This window comes from Empidonax traillii, unplaced genomic scaffold, assembly GCF_003031625.1.
Source record: "Empidonax traillii isolate 1590-97213 ecotype Southwest subspecies unplaced genomic scaffold, ASM303162v1 scaffold707:size593822, whole genome shotgun sequence".
Lineage (NCBI taxonomy): Eukaryota > Metazoa > Chordata > Aves > Passeriformes > Tyrannidae > Empidonax > Empidonax traillii.
Window position 1 is genome coordinate 551,375 of NW_020955900.1, and position 24,310 is coordinate 575,684.

The 24,310-nt window shown below is 36.1% G+C and overlaps 1 protein-coding gene across 1 annotated transcript in view; it reads left to right on the top strand.

Annotated features, from left to right (window-relative positions):
* The window catches only part of RYR2 (ryanodine receptor 2), a 145,481-nt gene that overhangs the window by 113,028 nt on the left and 8,143 nt on the right, over window positions 1-24,310 (top strand). Inside the window, exon 3 of the mRNA XM_027900105.1 lies at window positions 10,001-10,105. Within this exon, the coding sequence (XP_027755906.1) occupies window positions 10,001-10,105 (105 nt within the window). The remainder of the gene's footprint in view (window positions 1-10,000; window positions 10,106-24,310) is intronic.

Below are 24,310 nucleotides of genomic sequence, written 5' to 3' on the forward strand. Positions count from 1 at the left end.
TGCTGTATTTGATATTTGATTTACTCAGCAGTACACTGACAATTAATTAAGCCTCTTTGGGCTGATATAGTTGCAAGAATATATACAGATTAATGACTATAAAAGTCTTTGTTAAAATGGCAAAATAATTCCTTCTTGTGCATGTTTCTGGATAGTATATTATGGAGATTTTCTGTATCTATAGTTTCCATTGGAGCTTTGATTTTCACATACACTTAAATGTCTGCATAATTCTTACTGGAATTGTTTTATTTCTGTAGAGAATATGAATTACTTAGGAGAATTAATTAAAAAGAGTTCTGGTTATTTTGAAAACTTACAAGTATGTGGATTATTTGATTGATTGTTTTTTAGAAAATAAACCAGTATTAAAGATATTTGAAAAGTTATGTTAAATCCCCAACATGGACATGCACCTTAGTAGAGGAGTGGAATATCTTTGCTTGGCTAGGTGAAAGTTGAGATATTGGTAAAATTAAATTAAAACCATCTAGAAAATATTATGTGGTTGTGCATAATAGGTCTCTGCAAAGATGCATTGTTATTATGTGATGTCAGAATGTGAAATCTTAGACAGGAAGAACTTGTCTATGCTAAAGGAAGAAACTCCAGATCGGTGAATGATCTAAATGGATGTGATAGTCTCATGTAGGAGTGATATCTGTGAACTTATCGTTATACTCCATCCTTGAACGTGTATTCAAGAGTAACAGGAAAAGAGTACAAGTCTAGAGAGTTTTCCAGGTCCTTGAGACTTTCTTTACTGTCTCTGAATTTTTAAGCCTCATGCTTTATTGCCTCTTGCTTAATTCACTTCCGAGGCAGGTGGGAAATACATGTGGGTATTTCTGTTCAAACAGTATTTTGTGGCAGCTTTTTTTTCTGGTGCGTCACTGAATGATAAGCAGAAAGTCCTTTAAATCAGCAGTTGGTTGGTTGTTAACAGATTAGTAACAATATTTCGGCACCTTAGACCAAAATAGGAAAAATTTGAATCTTCAAGAAGCTGAAAAAAGAATCACTAATTAATTACTCTTCCAATTATTCTTTTTGACTTTGTACTTAATAGAGGTGTGTAGTCAAGTAAGTGTTTATTTTTTACATCATGCAGTGGATATTTAAATGCAATGCCATGCACAGGCAAGCAGAGGCTTTATATATTTTACATGTTTAAAGATAAACCACAATTTTTGAGTATTTATGGTGAACTTTTTTTTTTAAGCAGATATTTATGCTTGAAAGTATTATTGCGCTTTTTATCAGCTGTGAAACTCTGACAGTAAAGGTCCTTAAATCCTTGGAAAATTTCCTGGCAGACAGTTTTTGGTCTTAGGACTCTTAAAACCTTTCTGTCCCTGACCCAGATATTTGCTAGAGTTTCTCAAAGACTACAAGAATTTTATTATTAAAAAACATTTTTTTGACTGAACAACTTTCAATATGTCATTCTAATTGATTTGCTTTACATTACAGAGGTAAATGTTTGTACCTTTTAAGATAATGTATTTTTTGATTTAATTTTAAATCAAGTAAATTGGATCAAACAGTCTGGAGTGCAAAATAATTTGGGCATCACAACATCCAGCCTGCGTCAGAATGGACTTAGTACCTTTAAAGGACATGTAACAAGTGGGACAAAATGAATTAAAGAACTGAGGTATGGTATAATATTCATCTTCATAAAGTGGCTTTATAATATATTATTTTTTTGCCAACCAATAGGACTGGTACACATAAATTTCAACAAAGCATGTTTAGCTTCTGTTAAGGTGGTGGGATAGATTGAAAATTCTGTGGGCGGTTGCATTTAATTTTTTTTTAATATTTTTTTAAAATCGAATTAAGCACATGGATGAGTAGTGACTCAAAACAGACATATGCATTATTCATTTTAACTATAAAAACTGATTCCTTTACATATGTGTAAAGAAAATATGCATATTAACACTTATTATACAGTTAAGTGCTGCAAGTGCCTGAGTGCATTGTTGCGTCTTGCCACAAAGGATTTGCATAGTTATGTATGCTTTGTTACTTTTAAACTCTGCTGCCCAGGAGAGAGCTGATGATGCATCTCCTTTCCTTTGTTTAAGGACAAATCAGAGGTGACTCAGCATAAATTTCCAGTCCGCTATTCCAGCAGTATTTGATAGGCACTGATTTTCCTAGTTACACAGACTGAACACTGATTTCAACAACATAAAATGGAAAATATAATTGTTGAAAACTTAAAACAAAATCCTAAAAAGTTAAAATTTGTATCCATTATGTTTTATAATTGATAGTTTATGAGATAAATAAGCAGGTTTTGATTCTCTTAGACATATTGTTTCATGTTCACTGCTAAGTACATGAATTACTTATAAGATTGACATTCTGGAAGTCAGTAATTATGTTTATTTGAATGTCACTTTTACATGCTATAATTCTACTGTGAAGATTTCAGCTATGGGATAAATTTAACAGTAAGAGAATCTCAGCAAATAAGGGTCTATTGATTATTATGCAGAGGTAAGACTTCCACTGACACAGGTCAGGCCATGTCAGTTATTACAGCCACAAAATATGTGCACATTTGCCCTATTGCTTGATCCTGCAAGTTTGTAGGATTCCTACTTTGAAATATGATTGTTGTGATATGCATGGCTTATATTAAATCTGGTCAGAGATTAGGAAGATTTTCCTCTTGGAAATCTGCTATGCTTTTCAGAAAGGGGCAAAATAATGTTTTATAAAGGTCATCTTTCTGATGCTTCAAGAATTAAAGGATATCTGCTTCCTTCCAGGTTCTAAAGCAATAGTACCTACCCAACTGATAATATCCTCGATTTTTCCATTACTTGTCACAGTAGCTGCAAATACAACATAATCCCTAAGAATAAAAGGGAAAGTTAAAGTTTTGGATAATATATATAAGATTAGCATAATAAGATAGAGTTTGCTGGATCAATATGAAGTTAAACAAACCGTATTTTCTTAATTTGGATGTGTGCCCAGAACCTCTGTAGCACTGTTGATCCTATAAGATTTTTTAATTTTATTAATGAGCATGGGATTTTCCTGATTACCTTAAAAATTAACACATTTACACTGCATTAGGGTGGCACAGTATTAGCTAATGTTCATCTGAGCCTCTGGCTACAGCAGCATATATTGCAATGGGTATTGAGTTGATGGAGTTTATCTGGCGGTGCTTTAATGTAGTTGTATGGCTCCTTAAACAGTATCACTTTTATCTGTTGCTAAGAGTTTTAAATTTTCAGAGAACAGATAAAACGGAAACAGCTTTCAGTAATGTAGGTATGTTGGACTTATATGTAGGTAAAATGGAGACTAGAGGGGAGAGATGGGGATAAGAGAAAAAAGTCTCTTTACTTGTCCATTTTAGAGGTGTAATGTCTGAGACCCTTAAAGAAAGTAAACACTGTACCAGGAATTAAAACTTCCAAGCAATTAACACAGTCTGCTCTGTTAATAATGACCTCAAGACCTTTGACAGCTCTCAGGATCAAAGCTGTTTCCAAGGATCAAAAGCTGAAAAATTGTAAGATGAAACTTTGACACTGTTTTCAGGATAAAGGAAAATACTATTATTATACTTCAGTAGTATCAGCCTAAATAGAAAGAGGTTTCTTATGGATCTTTAAAGGAGATTGTTAGAGTCAAAAAACCCCCAAGAAGCAGCTTCCTTCTGAATGGTATTATACCTTCAAGTTTGTACAGCCTAAGTTTCAGATGCACAAATTTTCTTTGCCAATGAACTCTGTTCCATGATGACCAGCAGATGACATTGACTATCTGAAAATGAGTGGGGAAGGATTTTGGTCTTTACTGTTGTGTAAACTGTTATGGAGTTAAAAACTAGTAACTCCTTGTAATCGGACAAAAACTACTGTAGATGAATGTTTCATATATCAACAGAAAGTAAGCTCAATGTATTAAGATTTTTTTCACTTCTAGATTTATCAAATCTAACACTTCATTTATGAGAGAATTCCTCACTTGGAAATCTGGACAAGATGGGGAAACTTTTTATGAGTGACCACAGGATAATATTTTCTTAAAAATTAAAAAAATTGATTCGTTAGGTCGGATTAACAAGGAGATCAGCGTGTAGAGGCATGGGCAACTAACATGAATGAAGAGAACCACTGAGGACATGGAGCTGTCTTGCGTTCTAGGACCTAGGATCTGAAAATGAACCGATTGCAATGTGTTTGGGTCTGACCCCAGTTCCACTGTGTTTGTCTCCTTTTTTTTTTTTTAATTGTGGACCCTGTTCTCATTTTATCCTCCTGGTATTCCCGTGAGCTTTTAAGTTTTATCCCCTGAAACAGTTGTCCTGGGAAAAAGGACTCTTTAGAGCTTTCAGTTGTTAACAAGAAACTTTTCATTGTGTGAAAAACAACATACTTCCGGAAGTAGAACTTGACCAGATTTTCAAAGTTTTTTCCTAGAAAAAGTGAAAAGCATGTTTGTGACAAAAAACCACTCTCTTGTCAAGCTGCTCCTCCATGGGGGCATTACGGTTTTTAGATATAGTAACCTAAAAAGTTTTGAATGTTGAGAACTTCTCTTCTTTTGAGGGAAACAACTGTTTTGGACAGAATGTCCTATAAAAACCTCATACAGAAAGTGATAATTTCAGATTGAAATAGTCATAAGCAACTGATAGGAAACGTTTTTCAGGAGGTGGCCAGGCAACCTTCACAGTCTGCTGATTGTGAACACATGGGGGCTTGACAGTGTTACTGGAAGAGTGCTGTAGAGAGGACAGTGCTACTTGACACTATCCTTTCTATAGAACTGAAACTGTAAGCCTCATCATTAATTTTCTGTCTTTTCCACTTTGGGATTTGATGACTGTGGTTTATCCTATTTGGCTGACGGGACTGGTTGTCAGAGCCGTAAATTTCTGTACTGGGTCCCTTGTTTTGATGGCAAGCATGAAAACATGCAAAACTGTGCCATCTATATAGAGTCCTAGAAATGGATCTTTTTACTTGGTAATATTGAGTGTGTTCTGTCACTGTCACCAGACAGAATTTCATTTAAGTAGAGAGGACGGCCAGAAAGATGGAGATATGTAAATTTAAATGTGACTTGAAAATATCTGATGGGTTCAGTTTCTTTTAGGCTGCTCCCACAAATATCACTACAGATGTTTTGCTTAAATTCTGTACTAAAGTTATTTTTCTGAGTTGTCCTCCTTGGATTCTCAAAGCCAGGCATCTAGTAAATGAGCTAGTGTTAAAAAAAGTCATGAACACCCCCATCTCATTTTTTGACAGTGATGCAAATGATAGATGCTTTGTAAATGAGGCTACTTAATTAGATGATTTCTTTAAGCATTGCTGTATTAATATTTAGTGTACAGCTAGAAATTAAATACCTGCAAGTCCATGTCATCGGGAATCTGGTTAGAAGAGAAATAAACCCATCCCCCTGAGCCTAGGAAAGTAACTAAGAAGCTTGCAAATGACTAGGAAGAAAAATAAAGCCGAAGTAAAGCTGCTTATTCTTAGAGACAGAATTCTGTTTGCTATTGTAATTTATTATTCTTCAGTCTTGTATTAATATTTATGAGAGGCAGAAGTTCAGTTTAAGTTCACAAGATTGTATGCAACATATTATATGAGCTGGTCATACATTACTGTGGCTTCTTAGCACTGTGTGACCATCAGAGCAATGACAGCAGGACTGAGTTTTGCATCTCAGTCTCTTGCTTTCATTGCAGTGCGGTATGCTTGGAAATAGTAGTTCACTAAAAAGTGAAGTAGAGTGTAATTAATACATTCAGTATCCATGATTCAGTTGTGGGTTGGAGTACAGCTAGGGATATTTTTAAATCGTGTTTCAAAAGCTTTACTCAAAACACCTTTTTAATAAAGGGTATGATTATCTAATTTGTGAATCTGCCTCCCACAGAGTAAAGCATAATTTAGTATGCAAATATTACTACAGAAAACTAGTGTACACAATAAATATAGTTTAAAATAATGGGAAGAAATAAAGAGTTCACCAATTCTCTAAATAATTCAGTAATTCAGTAATACATATGCTTTAAAAACACAGATGACTGTTACATTATTTTAACTTGTCTAATTTTGCTGATTGGGCTATTACAAACAATGGAACAATAGAAAAAATTAATAGTTACGTATTGTTCTTCTCCTAGGAGAAAGTAATCTACTTTTAAAATTTAATATAGAATTTCTAGTTTATTTGTATAATAACTTTCTTTAAATCAAACTACTTGCATATTAGTAATTATGACTGAGTAAAAGAACAACAACTGGCAGCCAAAATCAGTAATGCTCTAAACTCTGAGATATACTGAAATTACTAAATTTTACTGTTTAGTCACTGTGTATATTTTATGTTCAAATCCATTAAAACATAGTTGATTTTGCAAACATGTAAAAAATAAAGTGAAGAGAAATTGTTTTGAATGCTGCCACTGCTTATCAGAATTTTTTGTTGATTTTTTGAAGTACAGATTCCCTGTACTGCCCATGGACCTCCCTATATACTCTGTCCCAAAACAAAAGAAAAAAAGCTTTTTGGAATATGAACTAATTTTCTGTGCCTTCATTTAGAAAGCTAAATACAGTGAAAACTGGTGGAAAAGAAAACTGAAGATTGCCAATTTTTATATCTGTTGAGTAATCTGCTTTTGAGCATTGAGCAGTTTTTGGGGTTATAGATTGTGTTCTGTTTTCAAAACAGAGATGTATTGTTATCATCAAACTGTTGAAAATTTCCTGGTAGTTTTGATATTTATTAGAAGTGCACTGGTGGGTGGTTGTTAGACATGTAGCAAAATATTTTTTTTAAAATGATTTATTAGTTGGTAGTGTGCTCATAGTCTAGCAAAGCAATAACAAAAAAACCTGCCTACACATTTCACCTGTCCTCAAGATCTGATGTTGAGAACTGGTTGCTACAGATTTTCCTTATGGACCCCAGAATATACAGTCACTTTTCAGACTAGGTACTAGAATCTACTGTATAATTTGTATGAAGATACCTTTTGATAGGAAATATTAGGCTGCCAGTATAACACAGAATACTTTTATTTTTTGTATTCCGTCTTCTGTCTCTATGTGAGACAATATGAGAAACAAGGTAGATAATCAGAGGTGTGGCAAAGACTTTTTCCTTCCTCATTTTTATGCTTTGAAGAGATGGGAAATGCACTGTGAATAACGTTTGGTATATTTAAATGAGGGTTTAAAAATTACCTGGAATTATTGTTTTATGGAAAAGGCTATTCAAAATATGAACTTTCAGTTTGCATCTGTATGCCAGCCTGAAGCCTCATCCTTTAAATCCAGAGCTTTAAAAGCATCGGCATTGAAATGCTTTGTATAGGGGTGAGCAGGGCTGTAACTGAGCTAAATATATTGGCAGCTCTGCATCTGTTCCACATTTTCTATGCTTTGACTGTTGTACATGGCATGTTTGATGCAACCTTGCCCATAGGATCTTCAGTAGAGCAGATCTGGGTGAGGAACTGCCAGGGAGGAAGGTCCAATTCACATGCTTACTGAAGGCATCAGTATCTGCATCTGTCTTCAGCTCTTAGGGGGAATGCAGTGCTCTCTGAGGGCCACTAAGTGTCTAAGTCATACATGCAACAGAGATGAGGTGGGATAATGTGCTCTCTTTTTTGTCTCATGAAAAAGAAACTGGCTCTTCCACTTAAATGAAGCAAAATGGTCTCATACAGTTCTCCTTTATTTCCCTCTGGCAGCAAAAAGTGTGCCTTACTGCCCTATGAGAATAGCTGAAAAATGTTCATTGTGACGTCATACCTCAGTTTAAATGGGGAGGGAAGAAAGTGCTCCTGGCTGTCTTGAACATTAAGGAGAATGAAATGGATGAAGGGGTGTCCTTGCTATGTTGGCTTGATCAATCTGTGAAATGATGCAGGATTTTTGTATTTGGAAGTGTATAACCTATAGGGTAGGTTCAGCAGTAAAAAATTGATAGGTCCCAAATCGTATATGTGAGACATTCTGCCAGCAAAAATCCTGCTTAAACACTGACAGTGGGAATATTGTTATGGAGACTTTGCTTGCTTAAAGGTGTTTACTTATAACCAGATACAGAAAATGTAGCCTTGATTCATTTCTGAGCACAGTGTACAAAGCATCTTTTCCTGTTTTGGTCATACTCTGGTTTGTCAGTCATTCATTCTCCACGGGACTGTTAGACAGTTTGTTTCTGCGAGACTTTCTAGAATGGAAAATTGTCCTCACATTTACTGAGTAGAAGCAACACCTTGCAACCTGCAGTCTTTGAGTGCTCTCCCTCCTGCTTTGTAAAATAAAGGCTTATAATAGTACTCACCTTACAAGGATATTTGAAGAGAACCTAATTAGTTGTCTGTTAGCCTAGTACTAGCATGGAAAGGACTGTTGTACTGTCTGAGTAGCTACAAAAGAAAAATGGAAACGCAAACATTGTTTGGTAAGTAGAGGCCTGATTTTGAAAGAGTTGGATTAAAAATATTTCATGCCTAAGTATCATCGCATAAGTCATTCAGAACTCATGAAAAGAGGATGTTGTTTAATCCTTTTTCATCTGGGTAAAACTTAGATTTAAAATACATTTTTGCATTAATTTTATTGAAATATAAGTAGTGGAAGATAATGAAAGGTTTGTTATGTATCAAAAATTCATACATAATTTTTTATTTTGAAATTACTGAATTACTGTACTTAGTAGGGATGAACAGCAATTAAATAAGCTCTTAAGGGTATGAGTAAACTCACTTTTGAAAAAAAGTGGGAATGAAATGGTTTTCCACTACCTTTTGCAATTTGGCCTTGGAAGAGGTCTCTTCACATTGTGCACAGTTTGAGTAAATGTGCGATTTTACATTTTTAGTAGCAAAAGTATTCATAGTGTAAAAAACTGATTTCCAATAATCAATAAAGTATTTGTAAATTAAAATATGCAGCTAACTTGAAAAGAAAAAGAGAAGAATTATGAAAGAATTTCTGGAGGCAAGTAAAGGTGTGTAGGAGTTGCATATTCTGTTAAAAGAAGAAAAGATCCCCACATAAAATCTAATTTTACTTTGCTACTTTGTAACTTAGGCAATGCTATTACAAACCTCTTTCAATTTTACACGAATTTTTATGATAGTCTGGAAAATTATCTTTTCAATAGCTCTATATTTTTTTCAATCATGACAAATTTTATATTCATTTTCATAAGACTCTTCAGTTTTATCCCAGTTAGAGCAGACTGTTGTGAAGCATACTGCCCTGCAAGGCTGAGAAACCGCTGGCCTGGCCTTGATGCTCAGTGTGTAATGTTTCTGCTAAGAAAATTCATCTTGACCTTCCTCATAAAAATGAGGTCTGGCTACTACCAGTAGCCTAGAGACTGAATTTGGTTTCCCTTACAATCTGAGCGTAATGCCTGAGACACATGTTCCATTTGCGAATGTCCAAGCAGACATTTCACTGCTTTGCTTGGCAGTTCTTCTACTCCTAATTTTCTCCTGTAATCTTTTTTGTACAACCTGTATTGCTGCTCCTATTCCTTTCAAGGAGCATCTCCAAGAAGAGTCTCCTTCCATTTTCCCTGTAAGACCACTAGATTTCTAAGATCTCTCTCTCCTCCATCTGGGCTGATCAAGCCCACCTCCCTGCAAGCACACAGGGTGAGTGCACCAGCTCTGACAATTCTGGTGGTCTCTGCTGAACTTGGTGAAATTCATTGGCTTTTTCTTTTATTGAGAGGGGACATTATACTCCAGGTGTCAGCTTACAAATACTGAGCCAGGGGAAGAGCTGCTTCCCTTTGTTTGCTGACTAAGAGTTAAGACTTAACTGTTGCAGCCCAGTGTGTGGCTGGCTTTTATAGCCTCAAAGATATAGCAGAACTTTCAGATTCATGGAGAGTGAGGGAAAATAGAGACATTGGAAATTGCTATTCAGCAGATCTGTTACTAATGTGATCTCATGGTTTTTTTTTCACCTAGAATGTTCCACCTGATTTGTCCATCTGCACCTTTGTGCTGGAGCAGTCTCTGTCAGTACGGGCCCTCCAGGAAATGCTGGCTAACACAGAAGAGAAGGCAGAAGGGGTAAGTTACTAAATATTCACCTTTTTTTATCTTGCAAGATACTACTTTTTTTCCCACGGTACCACAATTTTCATGACTGTCACAAGCTTATAGCATCAGTAATTCCTTGTGCTAAATTTTTCTCCCTTGCTACAGGAATGGTCTGTTTTGTGAGAAATTATAAACACTTGCAGCTTCCACTGAAGTTTGCCAGAGTTGTAAATGTACTGTGGGTACAGTATAGAGCTAGAATTCTTTAATTTGAGATGTGATCATGTGTCATATAGAGCCTGATCGCTTCTTCAGGACAGCTAAGCTTCCGGAGCATTCCTGACTGTATCAGGTGAGACTGTCAAGTAGTCTTAAAATGTGTGCTGGTTTTCTCTAGAAATAATGAAATTGTTCTGTGTGGCCTGAGGTAAAGTGTCCTGTAATAGACTTTTAAGCTGGAAATAGAACATTACTGAGTCTCAGTGGACAAGAAATATGGACACTAATGCATTCTTGCAGTCTGGAAGATGAAGGATATAGGAATTAATTAAATCCTATAGGAAATATTTTAGTTTTAATAGGAATTAATTAATTGACTGGCAAATAGATATTTACAAATAAATCATAGTAGTGTAATTAATGTTCTCTGCTGTGTAATTAATTTGATTTGTTATGCTATAGTTGAATGTTCCATATGTGCTTTGTAGTATTAATTTGAATGCTATGCTCCAGCTCAAATCCTATGAACTTTATGTGAGGAAGAGTAACTGTAGGCACAGGAGTGAAAACTGGCAAGAGAGAGGCTTGCCTCTGATATTTCTGGGAATGCCTAGGGAAAAGAAACTTTACACTAATATAGAGTAGTTAGTCCTATAACATGCAAGGCACTGAGAATGAAAATGATATTTGGGAAATGAAGTCTGGGAACAGTCCTATGGATGATCCAAAGTGTGTTCTGTCATTGAGAATTTGTTCCAAGGAGTTAAACAGCAAGAGAATGAAAAGCACATCTGAGGTAGAAGAGGTTTTTCCAGAGAAAGCAGATACATGCTTCTAAACCCCTCTTCCCTTAGTTTGTAAATATGGAAACTAAAAGCAACCAAATAGACAAACAAACAAACAAATGCATAAATAAAATAAAAAGTACTGACACATACAGGCATAATGTCAAAAATCACAGTCCAAACCCTAGGATGTGCAGTGATGGCTGTGTGCAGCCACATGTGTGAAGTAGAGCAACAATTTTCTTGCTGTTTATTCCCAACAGATGTGGGCAGGAGCAGAAATTAAAGAAAATGTAGGGGAATGGGTTAAAGTAGTGCTATATGGCAGAATACAGTGAATGAAAAAATGTTCCATTTTCAAATATAACGTACTGAAACTTCTCTTTAAATCATAACATCAATTGGCAGATTTTCTGTTGCATTGTCTTTAATAGTGTGTTGCAGTCAAGTGAATATTTACTTTTAATACAGAGATCACATTCAGAGAACACTGGAGAATGAATGAACTCCTCTTCAGAATGATTAGAAAATGTGAGGTTGGGTATTCTGCTGGGAAGAGGGAGACTAAAGAGAGCTTTCTAGAGGTCGCAGGTGTTTGCACTAGTTCTGGACTATTTTCTGCACTAGATGTGAGCAGAAAAAGACTTTTGTAGGGCACAGTGACTGATGAGACTTACTTTGTTTGATAGTAACCTGGTATTTTCTGGAAACAATGGCTGATATTTCCTGTGCATAACCATGAAGGTCAGAGTTGTGGGCATTCAAACCCACGCCTAAATAAAACTGATGGAAGCTGTACTGATGTACAGTGCTCTGCACTCACTGGTCTTCAGAGATGTGCACAAGAAAGATAAAGCAGTGGTCTGAGTGTGGTCATTAAATGGTGTTAGCTGTTTACAGAGTAGTTTACTCGGCTCTCAGCACCTGTTAAACGCCAACACTAGCAGAAGATACAGAGCTACAGCTATACCAACACAAATCGATGGTATTCACTGCATCATAAATATATTCCTGCTGGAGAATTGGATGGGTTCTGTACAAAAGCATTAGGAATCTGCCTTTGTGTCTCTTGCATGCTAATACAGTGATATTAGAAGAGAATAATCCTGAAAATAGTAGCTTGTAGATGAAAAAAAATTAATGTTGGCAGTGTCAATATTTTTCTTTCTAGTAAGTCAAAGTCAAGAATGATGATGATACTAAAATAACTGAATATGTACTTGCAGATAAATTAAAAGAACTGGCATCTGATATCTGTATGTAGTTTCTATGAAAAATATATGAAGTTTTCCTTTGCCTTCATACCTGTTTATCATAGGGAAGGTACTTATATAGGCAGCTTCATTTTTCTTTGAAACAGCTGTTAGGACAACAAGAGAAGAGGTAATTTTGTGCATACATCTGAAGCACTGTTATCTTATTGGAGGAACTTCAATTTTATATTAGAATAACAGTGCTTCATTTCATTTAGAAAAAATTTCATTTAGAAGCAGTTTCTTGAGAGATTGTTACTATAAACTGGATTCAATATGACCACAGTTTTTTAATGGAAAGAATCGTGCTAAGGGAGGTCTTTTTGGTCCTCAATTACTTTTCATTACATCAGGAATCATTAAGGCTGCTGTGCGTTTAAGTGGTCTCCTTGCGCTGGTTTGCTTTTTGAGTTGTGTAATCTCTTGAATGCTGTGTTTATATAACAGGCATTCTTGTTATATAACAGGTAAGTTAGCAATAATGAAATGGTTGAGTAATATGAACAAAATCTCATGCTGACTTGAGTCAGAACAATAAGAAGTTTTCTTGTGACTAAGAAAGAATAACTATGTACACTAACTGGATTTAATGCTTTTTCTCAAAAACATTGTATGCTATTACCTGTCTCACCTTTTGTGATGTGGAAAATGATTTCCCTTTGTCCTTCTGTGTACCCAGGAAATGGATATTGGTTACCTTTGCAGTAAATACCTACCTTTTTAGAGCAAGAATCCCAAAATGAGAATTTCCATACTTCATGAGATCAGTGATCCATCTGTCTGAGCATACTTGCTTATCTCTTCTGCTTCAGCTCAATGCGAGTATCAAAGGCAACAGTGGAAAATGAGTGAAATTTAATAAGCGAGTGCTCTGTTTCTTCTAACCCTAGGCACTGAGTAGTTACTTTGTGCTCTTGAGGTTTTATAATTTCCCTATAAAATACTATTCTTAGCTCTGGTAGTTTATTAAAACATTGAAATTCATAGTTTGATTTGGTTTTGGTTTCAAAAATAAAATCGCAACTTTCTTTGTTTGCTCAGGTGGCATTATTTACACTTTTCATTTTGAACAGATTTTTTTTTTTTTTTTTCATTTTGCTGGGTACCAAACTGTTATATGCATATACCACTTTTACTAGTTAATCTGCAGTAAAAAAACAAAGAGCAACAAATCAGAAATAGAGCAGGAAAAATGGAGGAGAGAGAGTAGTAGATAATTATATAAATGAAGACTATCATTACATAGTCCAGAATGCCCAGAGTCTAGGCTGTGATCTTAAGCAAGCAGAATTACAGATGTACTGCACTAACCAGGCCTACAGCCTAGGTACTATTTTGTAATATTTTAGCTTGTTTTTTGAATATAGCATTTTATTGTCAGAAAAGCAGGTGAATGATGAAAATGGAGATCCTTATGTTTTTATAAAGCATTTAAGACCATAAAGTGTTCACCCTGTTTGGTAAATTTTTCCAGTGAACCTTCTTTGGAACACTAAATCTCATTAGACTGAATGATCCTGAGAAAGCAAATGCACAGAACTCTTGAATAATTTAGGAATGGTCGCTGCAAGATGTTGCAGCTGGATTTTGCTTCTGATTCTTTTTACTCTAATTTTTTTTTTTTGGTGGTTTGTTTTTTTTTTCTTTTTCCTGGTTATTTTGTTTGGGTTTGTGTGTTTTTTGTTTTTTTTTTTCTTCCCAATCGCTCTTCCTTTAGTAGATTCAAGAGCTCTAACATTTAGTACTTTCTTCTTGAGAAAGTGATGAAATGCTATAATCAAATCAGTTCCTGGAAATTTTCTGTAATTTTATTAGGAAATGAAGCCTGGCCATCTATCCATTAGTACTCTTGAATTCAGTAACTTCTGAGATTTCTGGACAATATAAACAATATTAAAAACAAGGGTAGATAGTTATGTTCTTCCAGATGTGACAGATATTGGGTGGGAGAAAAGGATCAGGCATTGGAATGGGCTGCTCAGGGAGGTGGTGGATTCTCTGTCCCTGGAGGTGTTTAAGAAGAGACTGGATGTGGCACTTAGTGCCATAGTCCAGTAAGTGTGGTGGTAGTGGATCAAGGGTTGGGCTTGATGATCTCAGAGGTCCTTTCCAACCCATCTGATTCTATGATTCTGTGATCTGACTTTCTGTCCCTTATAAGAGGAAAGGAAGGTAAAGTTGTCTGGTTTACATTACCATTCACTGCTGCTGCGCTGTTGTACCTTCTGCACTGCTGTTTTTTGCTTAGCAGAGGTGTCACAGGTACCTGGGAAGGAAGTTGTCCGGTTTCAGGTATGAGGAAGGGATTTATAATTTTGTGGCTTCTTTCAGTTTTGAGATTTCAACATCTTTTTCATGTAAGTTAAACAACAGACCTATACGTTGTGTGCTATTAGCAGTCTCACCTTTTATGACAAGGAAAATTATTTCCCTTTGTCCTACTGTATATCCCGGAATTGTTTTAATTCTTATCTGCAATATGTGATGTCTTGCTGATAGTAGTGATTCAGAGAGATCTTACAGTGACTGGTACCTTTAGATCCAGCACACAGATTTCAGCCTATATAGCAGGCAAAGTAGGTGGTGATGCTGGTTGTTACCAGTTTGTTTGCCAAAATCAGGGCCAGCATGCATACTCTTGGGCAAGCCTACCAGCTTTAAGTCTCCACTGATGACATACAGCTGAATTTCCCAGATTTTACAAAATTCTCCAAGTTTTTCTATTGTGTGGCAGTTCTAGAACTGCCAGAAGAAAAGGTGTCCAGGCATATTTGACATGGAACAACATCAGGTATCTTCTTGGCCTCAGTGAGCTCAAAAATGATTTAGACTTTTGTCTGAAAGTTTTTGTGGTTTGTGTGAGTTTTTTTTTTTTTTTCTTAAATCATCCTCAAGCAAACACGCTGCATGAAAAGCAAGTATTAAGGTAAAAATTTGCCAAGAAATTAAAATTAAGTGTGAGGTAACCTTCATAAAGCCTATTGCTACTATCTCTTATTTGAAATATATTTCAAAGGGGTTTTTTTCATATGATTCAATAGAAATTATTTTTTTTCTAATAGAAGTACCTAAGGATTCAAAACAGTGCTATCTGTATTTATATAACAAGAGGCTAGTTTGAATTTTCATTCTATTCTAATGCATTTATTACTTCAAAGAGATCAAAAAAAGTTTTGGGTACAGTGAGTAGGTACAGGAAATTAAATTAGCTTGGCATTTAAAGGGCATTCTACCATAAGTGGACAAGCACAAAGTCACCTATCTTTTATATTGGCAAGAAAAAAACCCCACAAACCCGTTATAATTTGAATTACACTGGCTTTGCTTGCATTTTTGAAATATATCTAGCAGTTTTATGATATAAATAGTGCACTACTCTTTTGCCTTATGTCTTTTTTAGTCCTCTGTGATAATTATTATAAATGAGGCCACTGAAATTTGCAGATTCTGGGTTGCATTTTACGTGCCCTACATGGTGAATAGACTATATATATGTGTGTGTGTGTCTGTTTATATATGACACTGTTGCCTAAATGGCTGTGGGGAAAAAAGACTCCAAACCAAATTAGGTAGGAGATAAGATAAGGATACAAAGGTTTTAATGAGCCCCAGGCTTTCTGGAATGCCCCCAGTGCGCTCCCGAAATCGAGATGTTCACAATTTTTATAATGATTTTCACCCAATCCAGTCCAGCCACCACCCAGGTTCTGCCCCTGCCACGCCTCTTGGAAATTGGGTCTGGGGGCATTTTGGGACCCCTTTTTTCTTCATCTTCATCTTCCTCAGAGCACGTAATCTCCTTGGAGGCCTTCCAGAATTCCAGGTCTGAAGGTTGTTGGGTCTACAGCTATATCTTGTTCTGTAGGGTTAGGATGTCCTTCTACAATTCTTCCTTGAAAAAGAGACTAAACAGGCTAAGGAATTTAGGGAATTGATATGGGAATGGGTAACAGAGGTTTGAGCTGGTGTGTTAAGGGTAAAGGGATAACATGCTGTTACTCTATGTTTACTACATAACTACTTCTAAGATCTCCAAAAATTAAAAAAATCAAAACATCAAAACTCCAAGGTATCACACAAATAAATACAAGTGACTTGCTTTCACATGCCATTCTGGTGTACATCTTTGTGTGGATGAGAGATGTTATATCCCATGCAGACAATTGTTGTTCACTGCACAGTTCAGTTGGAGTGATTCAGAACTCTTAATATACTGTCTTTTACAGCACCTTTAATTATTTCTTCTAGCAGTGCTAAAACATTGTTTTCATTCTGGTCTACCAGAAGACTGGTGAGTGCCAAGCCATCCCAATTTTATGTTTGTACCATTTGTCTACAGGAAAATCTCATGTCATTGTGAGGGTGTAGAGTAAGAGACTTCTATTCTGGTGAGAGCTTCTGGAGCTCCTCTTTGCTGATACATACTTTTTTCTGCACATGAGATGTGGGGGCAGACTTTTTTGGATTAGGTATATATAGGGGTATGAGACTATTGTGGAATTTTTTTTGTTTGTTTGTTGAGTTGTTTTCTTCCAATTTTATAAGCCAAGTGGGAGGAACATTGTAAAAAGGGCTGATCATGATGGTCCCTGTTATAACCTAAGAATCTTAAGAATTTTGTATTTTGCCCTCACTGCTTAAACTTTGTAACTTTGAAACACTTACCTAAACACTGCTAAAAAATAGAGTAAAAATTAGGAAGGTCAGCATCCTATGCAGCTGTAGTTTGAATTGGTTTCAGAGACCTTTACGCTCTGGAGAGTAAAATCAATAGAAAATTGTTTAAGTGAAAGTAGTCTAGGTCTAATCTTTAAACAAAGATGGATGATGAATCCTGTAACAATAAGATATGAAAATACACTCTAGAGAGCTAAATCAATCACAATAAAATATGTAACAATAAAATATGAAACTATTTCAAAGATTGAAATCTTCGAAAGACTTCTTTAAGTAAAAGAAGTCTAGATTATCTTTAACTAAAGATTAATGTTGGTGCCTTGTAACAATGAAAGGATTAACTGTCAAGGAGGGGCTTGAGATGTTAAAATGTATAAAAGCCTGCAAAATCCTTGTTTCAGTGGCTTGTTTATGGAGGAGCTATCCCCAACACTACCCTGACATTGTATTAAAGGAATGCTGGCTTAACAGTATCATGCTGTTGAGTTTGATTTCTTTGAATCAATTCAATTCCTTTGCTAATGGCTAGGCTTCCTGCTAAATGAACTGCTCACTAGTAGAATCATCTGCACTTGGAGTGTAATGTGTTTCTGTTCGAATTGTGTTTTAATGAGTCTTGCAGGACAGATGCACCAAACTCACTTATTCTCTGTGGAACTCGATGGATTTCTCTCAGTTGCTTTTTTGTCCTTTCACTTCAAGTGTCAGATTTTTGATTGCTTACTAGAAAAAATGTAGCACTGAAATAAGTACGGGTTTCTTTGCGTGTCATCTGTAGCAAGAAAGTAAATGTACAAGTAGTTACAATTTCTGTATTTTGAATTATATAATAAACTGCGTACTAGAATATGTCAGGAGAGCGTGGGGCTTTCTACAATTTATATTGAGATGATTTTAAGTGCTTATTCACCAAATCACACTGTATTTGTTCTTTACTCTCTGAGAAAACTTGAAGTAGTTTTTTGCTATTTTTCTTTTTCCCCTGTATAATTAAGGCTATAAAAACTGGCTCCCAGTTGCCTTCATATGCTTGAAATTTGTTTATTTTTATGGAAAATGATATGTAGAGTTAAATCCCTGGTTATTTCCTGCAAATTGATCTTAGTTGCTGTAATGTCTACTGAACACTTCAGTGTTTCCCCAGCATTTATTTGCCCAGCAGCTGTACTTTTCTAAAACTGTATGCCATGGATATTTGCTGTGCTGGAAGCTCTATACTGTCTTCCTGGTTGGTAATGAAGATGTGAAATATTGTCCATGCCACTATCAACTCCTGAGGCTTGGTCTTATAAGGGATAGTGGGGTGGGAGGAAAAAGAAAGGGGCAGAGGATCTTATTTCATGTCTCTTTAAAGACATTTAAGCCCTAATAGCAAATGCAGCATGAAGACTTCATACTAAATAAAAATGCTGATGTTTCTCAGATCTGCTCTTTGACTAATTGCACTTATGCCATTCTCAGAGAGATGGAGATTAGACCTGGAAGTCGGTTTCTGTTTGATACTTTTTGGTGTTCTGCTAACCCATCTGAAGCTGGACCTTAGCCCTGAAAGCAAAAAACTGATGTGTGGGATGATGTTTTTGGTACACTCAGACACTGTAACAGTGGAACTGAAGTACAGCTGTAGCCAATTCAGTTCTGCCATTGAAGTGGAATGGAAAAGCTAGGATGAAAACAAGGATTGGTTCAGATTCCACGTGGTCCTAGAAAGAAGCTGAGAATAGCTGGGCAAAACTGAAGTGTAGAAGTCACAGAAAATGGCACTGCAGAAATACTGGCAGAGAGATTAAGATATGGAAGATGATGGAGGTGTGCTGTGGCACTTTTATGTTGGGTGAGACAACAAGGGAATTGACTGTTTTTATGCCTTTTACGAGTCAATTCCATAGGTGTTGTACCTTTGCAATCTATAACCCACAGCTTATTAACATAAAGTGTGGCAACATGCTGATGCTGTTTGGTAAAGATTCCCTGTGAAGTTCTGAAAGAGTTAGTTGTTTTGATTTTTTTTTTGTTTGTTTGTTTCTTTTTGGTTTTGTTTTCTTTTTTTCTAATGACATTTAAGCACAGTGGACTTGAAAATGATACAGTTAAATTTGTCTTCAGAACCAGACACTCATATTTTTCTTTGCAGTAGTTGGAACTGATGTTCTAAAGGCTATTTGCACGAAATACAAGATGAAAAGATAAACCCCACCAAATCCTCACATTCAGATGCTGTTTCAGAACGCTAAAGAGTCTCGGTTTTGCTGCTCAATCTTGTGTAAAGCTGAGATAGTCTCTTAAACCACTTGTTTTCTTAACGCTACCAGATGTCCTACCAAAGCTATTAACACACTCAGTTTTTAAATCAGGTCAGTTTAGATAAGCAGTTAGAATCAATAATTAAGTGGTGATTGCTAGTTGTAGTTTTTCTGTTTTCTTTGTCGACATATCTCAGGACTGATTTGTACAAGTGTTGAGGACCGTAGCTGATGAAACCTAGACATAAAATAATGTAAGAAATTGGGTCCTAGGCATCTTAAACTGAACTTCCTGGTTTGTGTATCATTTTGACTTTAATGGATCAGTGCTTTAGGTTCTTTAAATCTATTTGTATGTCATCTGGGGTATCGTAAAAACTGAATTAATATATGTGATATTAGCATTACAGTAGTGAATATAATAATTGTTATGTCTTTAGAAAAGGTTTTTAACAATATTCAGTACAATAGTTGCACACTGAGCTGGCATGAAATAAAACAGTAAGTGAGCACTCTTGTCTAGTTGAATGAGAGAGATTTCATGTTGAAATGGTTATGAATGTGGAAGGCTGTGTCATAAAACAGTGGCAGAATTGGATTGAAATTAATGTTGCACAGGTGATTTTTGTAATTTTTTGTCTTTTTCTTTCAGTGTGCCTTAAATTTACTAACTTTTTTTTGTAGAAGTTAGCATAATTTTTTAAAATACAAAAACTTGATAGCTTAATCAAAAGTGTTTTGAAATACTGAATTTTTCATGAATATATATAGTTCTAGCTAATGTCTGCTACAGGTCTCAAATTACTGACTGTACAAAGTACAACTTTAATCTCACAGCTGAGGCAAGGCCTTGATAGTGTGATATGCAAATGTTGTATTTTCTTCTTTTTTTTTACAAGGCACATAGCTGTAATACAAATTACTGGTAAAGCCCAGGACCTTAAATTAATTAAAAGATTTTTGCCAAGTTATCCAGTTATATTGAGACTGGAAATAATAATACTGTAAAGTTTTTATACAGATTGTTTATGTAAATATCTCACCACATACATGAAAATTCTCCAAATCTACATTTGTCTTGTAATGGCTTCTTATAGGGATAGCTTTCTGCAATATTTGGCTAGGTTGGTTCAAAATTTAAAAAAATAAAATAAAAAAAAAAAAGAGGGATTCTTTGTCTCAACTCAGTGGCTTATAATTGCAAATATAAAGAATATTTAGATGGCTAGTGCAAAATTATATCAGTGTATGAAATACGCAACAGTCTCACAGGCTGGGAGTGTGGAAAATGCTAATCGTGTCTGCAGTAACAAGAGAATAGTCTGTTACCAGGCAGCTCTGTAGGACCTCAGCAGCTGGAGGTGGAAGATTACACTGAGGATTCTCCCTCTTGAAATGTGTTCAGTGCATTAATCCTCCTGGAGTTACCAATACCTTCTATGATAATTAAAAAAACTAACAAACCACCCTAATTCTCAAATTCGGGCAAGTTTTCTTAATGCAGTTTTGTTTCTAACTCTTCTTATCTTGCAGGGTTCAGCACCTTGGGGTGCTTTTGATGCTAATGATGCTCTGTATGCATCATAGACTTCCATGTTGTTTAAGTTTAGATGGGAATGGTCCTCCCCGAAGGGGTAATGGTTGAATGACATCAACAAGGATAGTGTTTGAAAGAAGAGATAGAAGTAGCATCATGAGACTTAGTATGACTGAACAGACTGGATTCCTCTCCTGAAGAGGAAATGGGAACGAATTGAGTTTTGGGTAGGAGCAGGGCTCTTCTCTGTATTGCATCTGTGCTGTCTGTCAGAGTTGGTGATAAACATGCATGATTTCCTGATGGCTGTTGGTGAAAAGGTGTGAATAGGTACTATAAGCATGAGGATTCATCTGCTCGTTTGTAATTGCATCTCCCCATGGCCATATGAAATTTGAATCCATGGTATCTACATCACTGAGCAAATCTTCAAATAATAATTCTGGTGAGAACAGGCATTGTTTCACATCTGTTTGTCTGTAGAGCAACTATTTGCCTATGGAGAAGTGATTTCTTGTGATGCCCAGCTATTCCTTAGTGACTGTGGTAGTGTTGATTCACAGAGAAGGTTTCTGGTTTTGGAATGTTGTGCTGAAGAGTCATCGAGTGGTTTGTTTCAATAATTATAGTAAAGTCAAAGCCTTTCAAGCAGGGGATCGTGTCGGTCTGTTTTAAGTATTTGCTACTGTAGTGTGAGACCAGGTCTATAGTTAACATATTTGGGGTTTGTTTCTCCCTTATCATAGAGAATTACCATTTTGGTTTACATAGGAGGATGGCAACAACTCTCGAGTTGGGGAGAGGGGAAAGGAAAGTGAAAGAAATGAAGGGGTTATGTATCAGAGGTGTTAAGTGAACAGAGAGAGACTGAGAACACGGAGAAGCTCTGTTTGCAGAGTTGAGATTCTGTCCCTGGGCTCCAGGTGCTTTATTTGTAGCTGAGTCTGGGACCTGAGCACAGCAGAGGTTACGAACCCCTGCTCTTCTCAGGGGCACTGACTTGCCTTTTTAAATGTAGAATCATCCACCTATAGACCATGGGCTTGCCTCAGTGTGCGTCAAGATCCCTCAGCTTTTCCTAAATCTGTATTTTAGTTTTGAGCATGTGAGTGGCCATGCTGAGCAGGGCCTTGTTCCTGCCAGGGTTTGTCAGGACTGCAGGCTCTGGGGCATGGCAGGGAGCTGACCCCTGCCTGCAGCAGCCTGTGCAGCAAACCTGCTGAGCTGCCTCTTGCCTCCGTGATAAGTAGTGGGTCCCAGCCAGCAGGCTCCATTTTGGAGTGTTTGCAAGATCTCAGCTGCAGTAAAGGCTCCTGCTGTGTTCCTGCAGGCAGTTTGGATTGACTTCTTCCCCTTCAAAGGCATGCCTGTGAAATATACATATATATATGTATATAAATATTTATTAAAACACACATTTAGGTTAAAAAAACGGGATTATGCTCTTTTTGACTCTTCCTAATCTCTTTGTATGCATCTGTCCTTCATTTTTCAAATGAAAATTGAAACCTGTGCTTTTAGAGTATTGTCAACATGTTAGTGAGAAGGGGAGGTATTATCCCCTCATTCGTTGCTATTTTAAGGTTTTTGATCTTGATCCATAAATGTGTTTTTGATAAAAACGTGATAGTTGCTGAGATCTGAAGATTGTCCTCCCTTTTCCTAGAAGTCTCTCCTTTTTGTCTAGGCTACAGCCTTTTCCAGCATTTGCTGATTAGGCAGCTAGTTGCCATTAAGTCCTCCAAATAATTGTCATTCTCTCTGCACATAAATAGATAAGGCTTTGGTTTCCTTTTTTGTGTCATAGTAGTGAAAGCTCACACCTTACTTTTCTTTATGGAAATAATGTACTTTTAAATAGGCAGAGCAAAGAAAAGTAACTTGACAAGAACAGAGGGCGCTCAGACTTCTAGCAGTAAATCTGTGTTCTAATTATGCTGTTCTAATTATGTTGTCATCTGCTTTAGACCTAATTCATTCTGTCCTGTAATACTGTAAATAATTTTTGTAGTTAATTCTTGTTTATGCAGATACTGCTGATGGTGTGGAATGTACTGGTGATTATGATGGTACATGCAGCTTCCGCTCCTGAAGCACTCTTTTGTAGCTGTCAGTCTGTTGATAAATATGCAGAACACTTACTTTTTTTGAAAGAAGTTTCTATTTAAAAAATATTGAGTTGAGTCACAGAAGATAACGGTACATAACGAGCAGAAGGAAAGGGACAAATCTGGAAATCATGTTTTTTAGTGGTGATTATTCGGTGTGGGAAATCCACATAGTCTAGTGTATATGTAGGTTATTTACTGACAGACTATTTTAGTTAGCTGGGCATTTAGCGCATTTGGTCTTTTTGTAAAATTCCATTTCCAGGTGGCGTTTGTTTGTTAGCTTATAAGCAATCTACTGGGTACTCGTTCTGCTTCTTCAAAAGAACTTGTGCATTTGCCCAAATTGTAATAATGTCAGTAACTGATTAAATCCTTTGGCGTTCCAAGGAATTTCAGGTGAGGTTTCTTATTCTCTCTCCTCAGCCATGTGCTACTATTTTTTAGGTACATTACTTTGTGAAATGCAAAACTTTTGTCTTAAAGAAGAAACTTGTTGGTGGGTTTGGAGATCTTCAGAGGAACATATTAGGCAGCCAGCATTTGCCTCTGTCTGGAAGAAGGAACCATGATTCTCTTTCTGTATGTTTTCTTGCTAGTATTGCAAGAAGTATGAGACTTGAGTGCTTCTTATGACTCTCTGAGTGTTCCAAGAAGATGCAAAGTATAAAATAAAACTTTTTTAGTGATCCAAGATCTTTGTGTGGAAATAACAGTTAAAACACAGACTTGCTCGATTTCAAGACTGCCCACTGTTTTTAGCCTTTTTTGTAGCTCAGATATCTGAATCTACCCAGCTTGCTGAGTCCTTTCTAAACTCATGTATGCCATGAAGGAGAAAGAGTGCATGCAATAGGCTTTCTACTGAGATTTCTTTTGAAGGTCCAGTAACTTATCCTACTTTTTTCAGTGAAATTGTAATCACTCTCTTAGACGATTTCAAGAATTTATTGGTTTGATGTAAAACAGTAAAGAAAAATAATGCCTTAACGTAGAGATCTCTTTAAGACATTTAAAAGCTCGAGCAAGGGATTAATGAAATAAACAGATAAGCTGATATTCACAGTAAAAGTCGATCATTTCTGCTTGATATAGTTTATCAGTGAAGTACGAAAATTGTCTTATGTGCTAAAGCCCTTAGGAAAGCATTTGTGATTTTTTTTTCCACTTTCTTCTTATTCTTCCTCTGTATTTTTTTGTCCTAGCATCGATAATCTTATTCTCAATGTCTTTTACCACAGGCCACTATTTGAAATCTCTTGTGGATAGGCCAGGACAGTGTTTACAGGCTTTCCATGTAACTTGAAATGGAAATCTCCTGAGGATTTGAAGGCTACAAATATAGTTGATGGTTTAAATACAATACAGGAGGAAGCATTTTCTAAATTCTTTATTGCATACTTATTCTGTTTG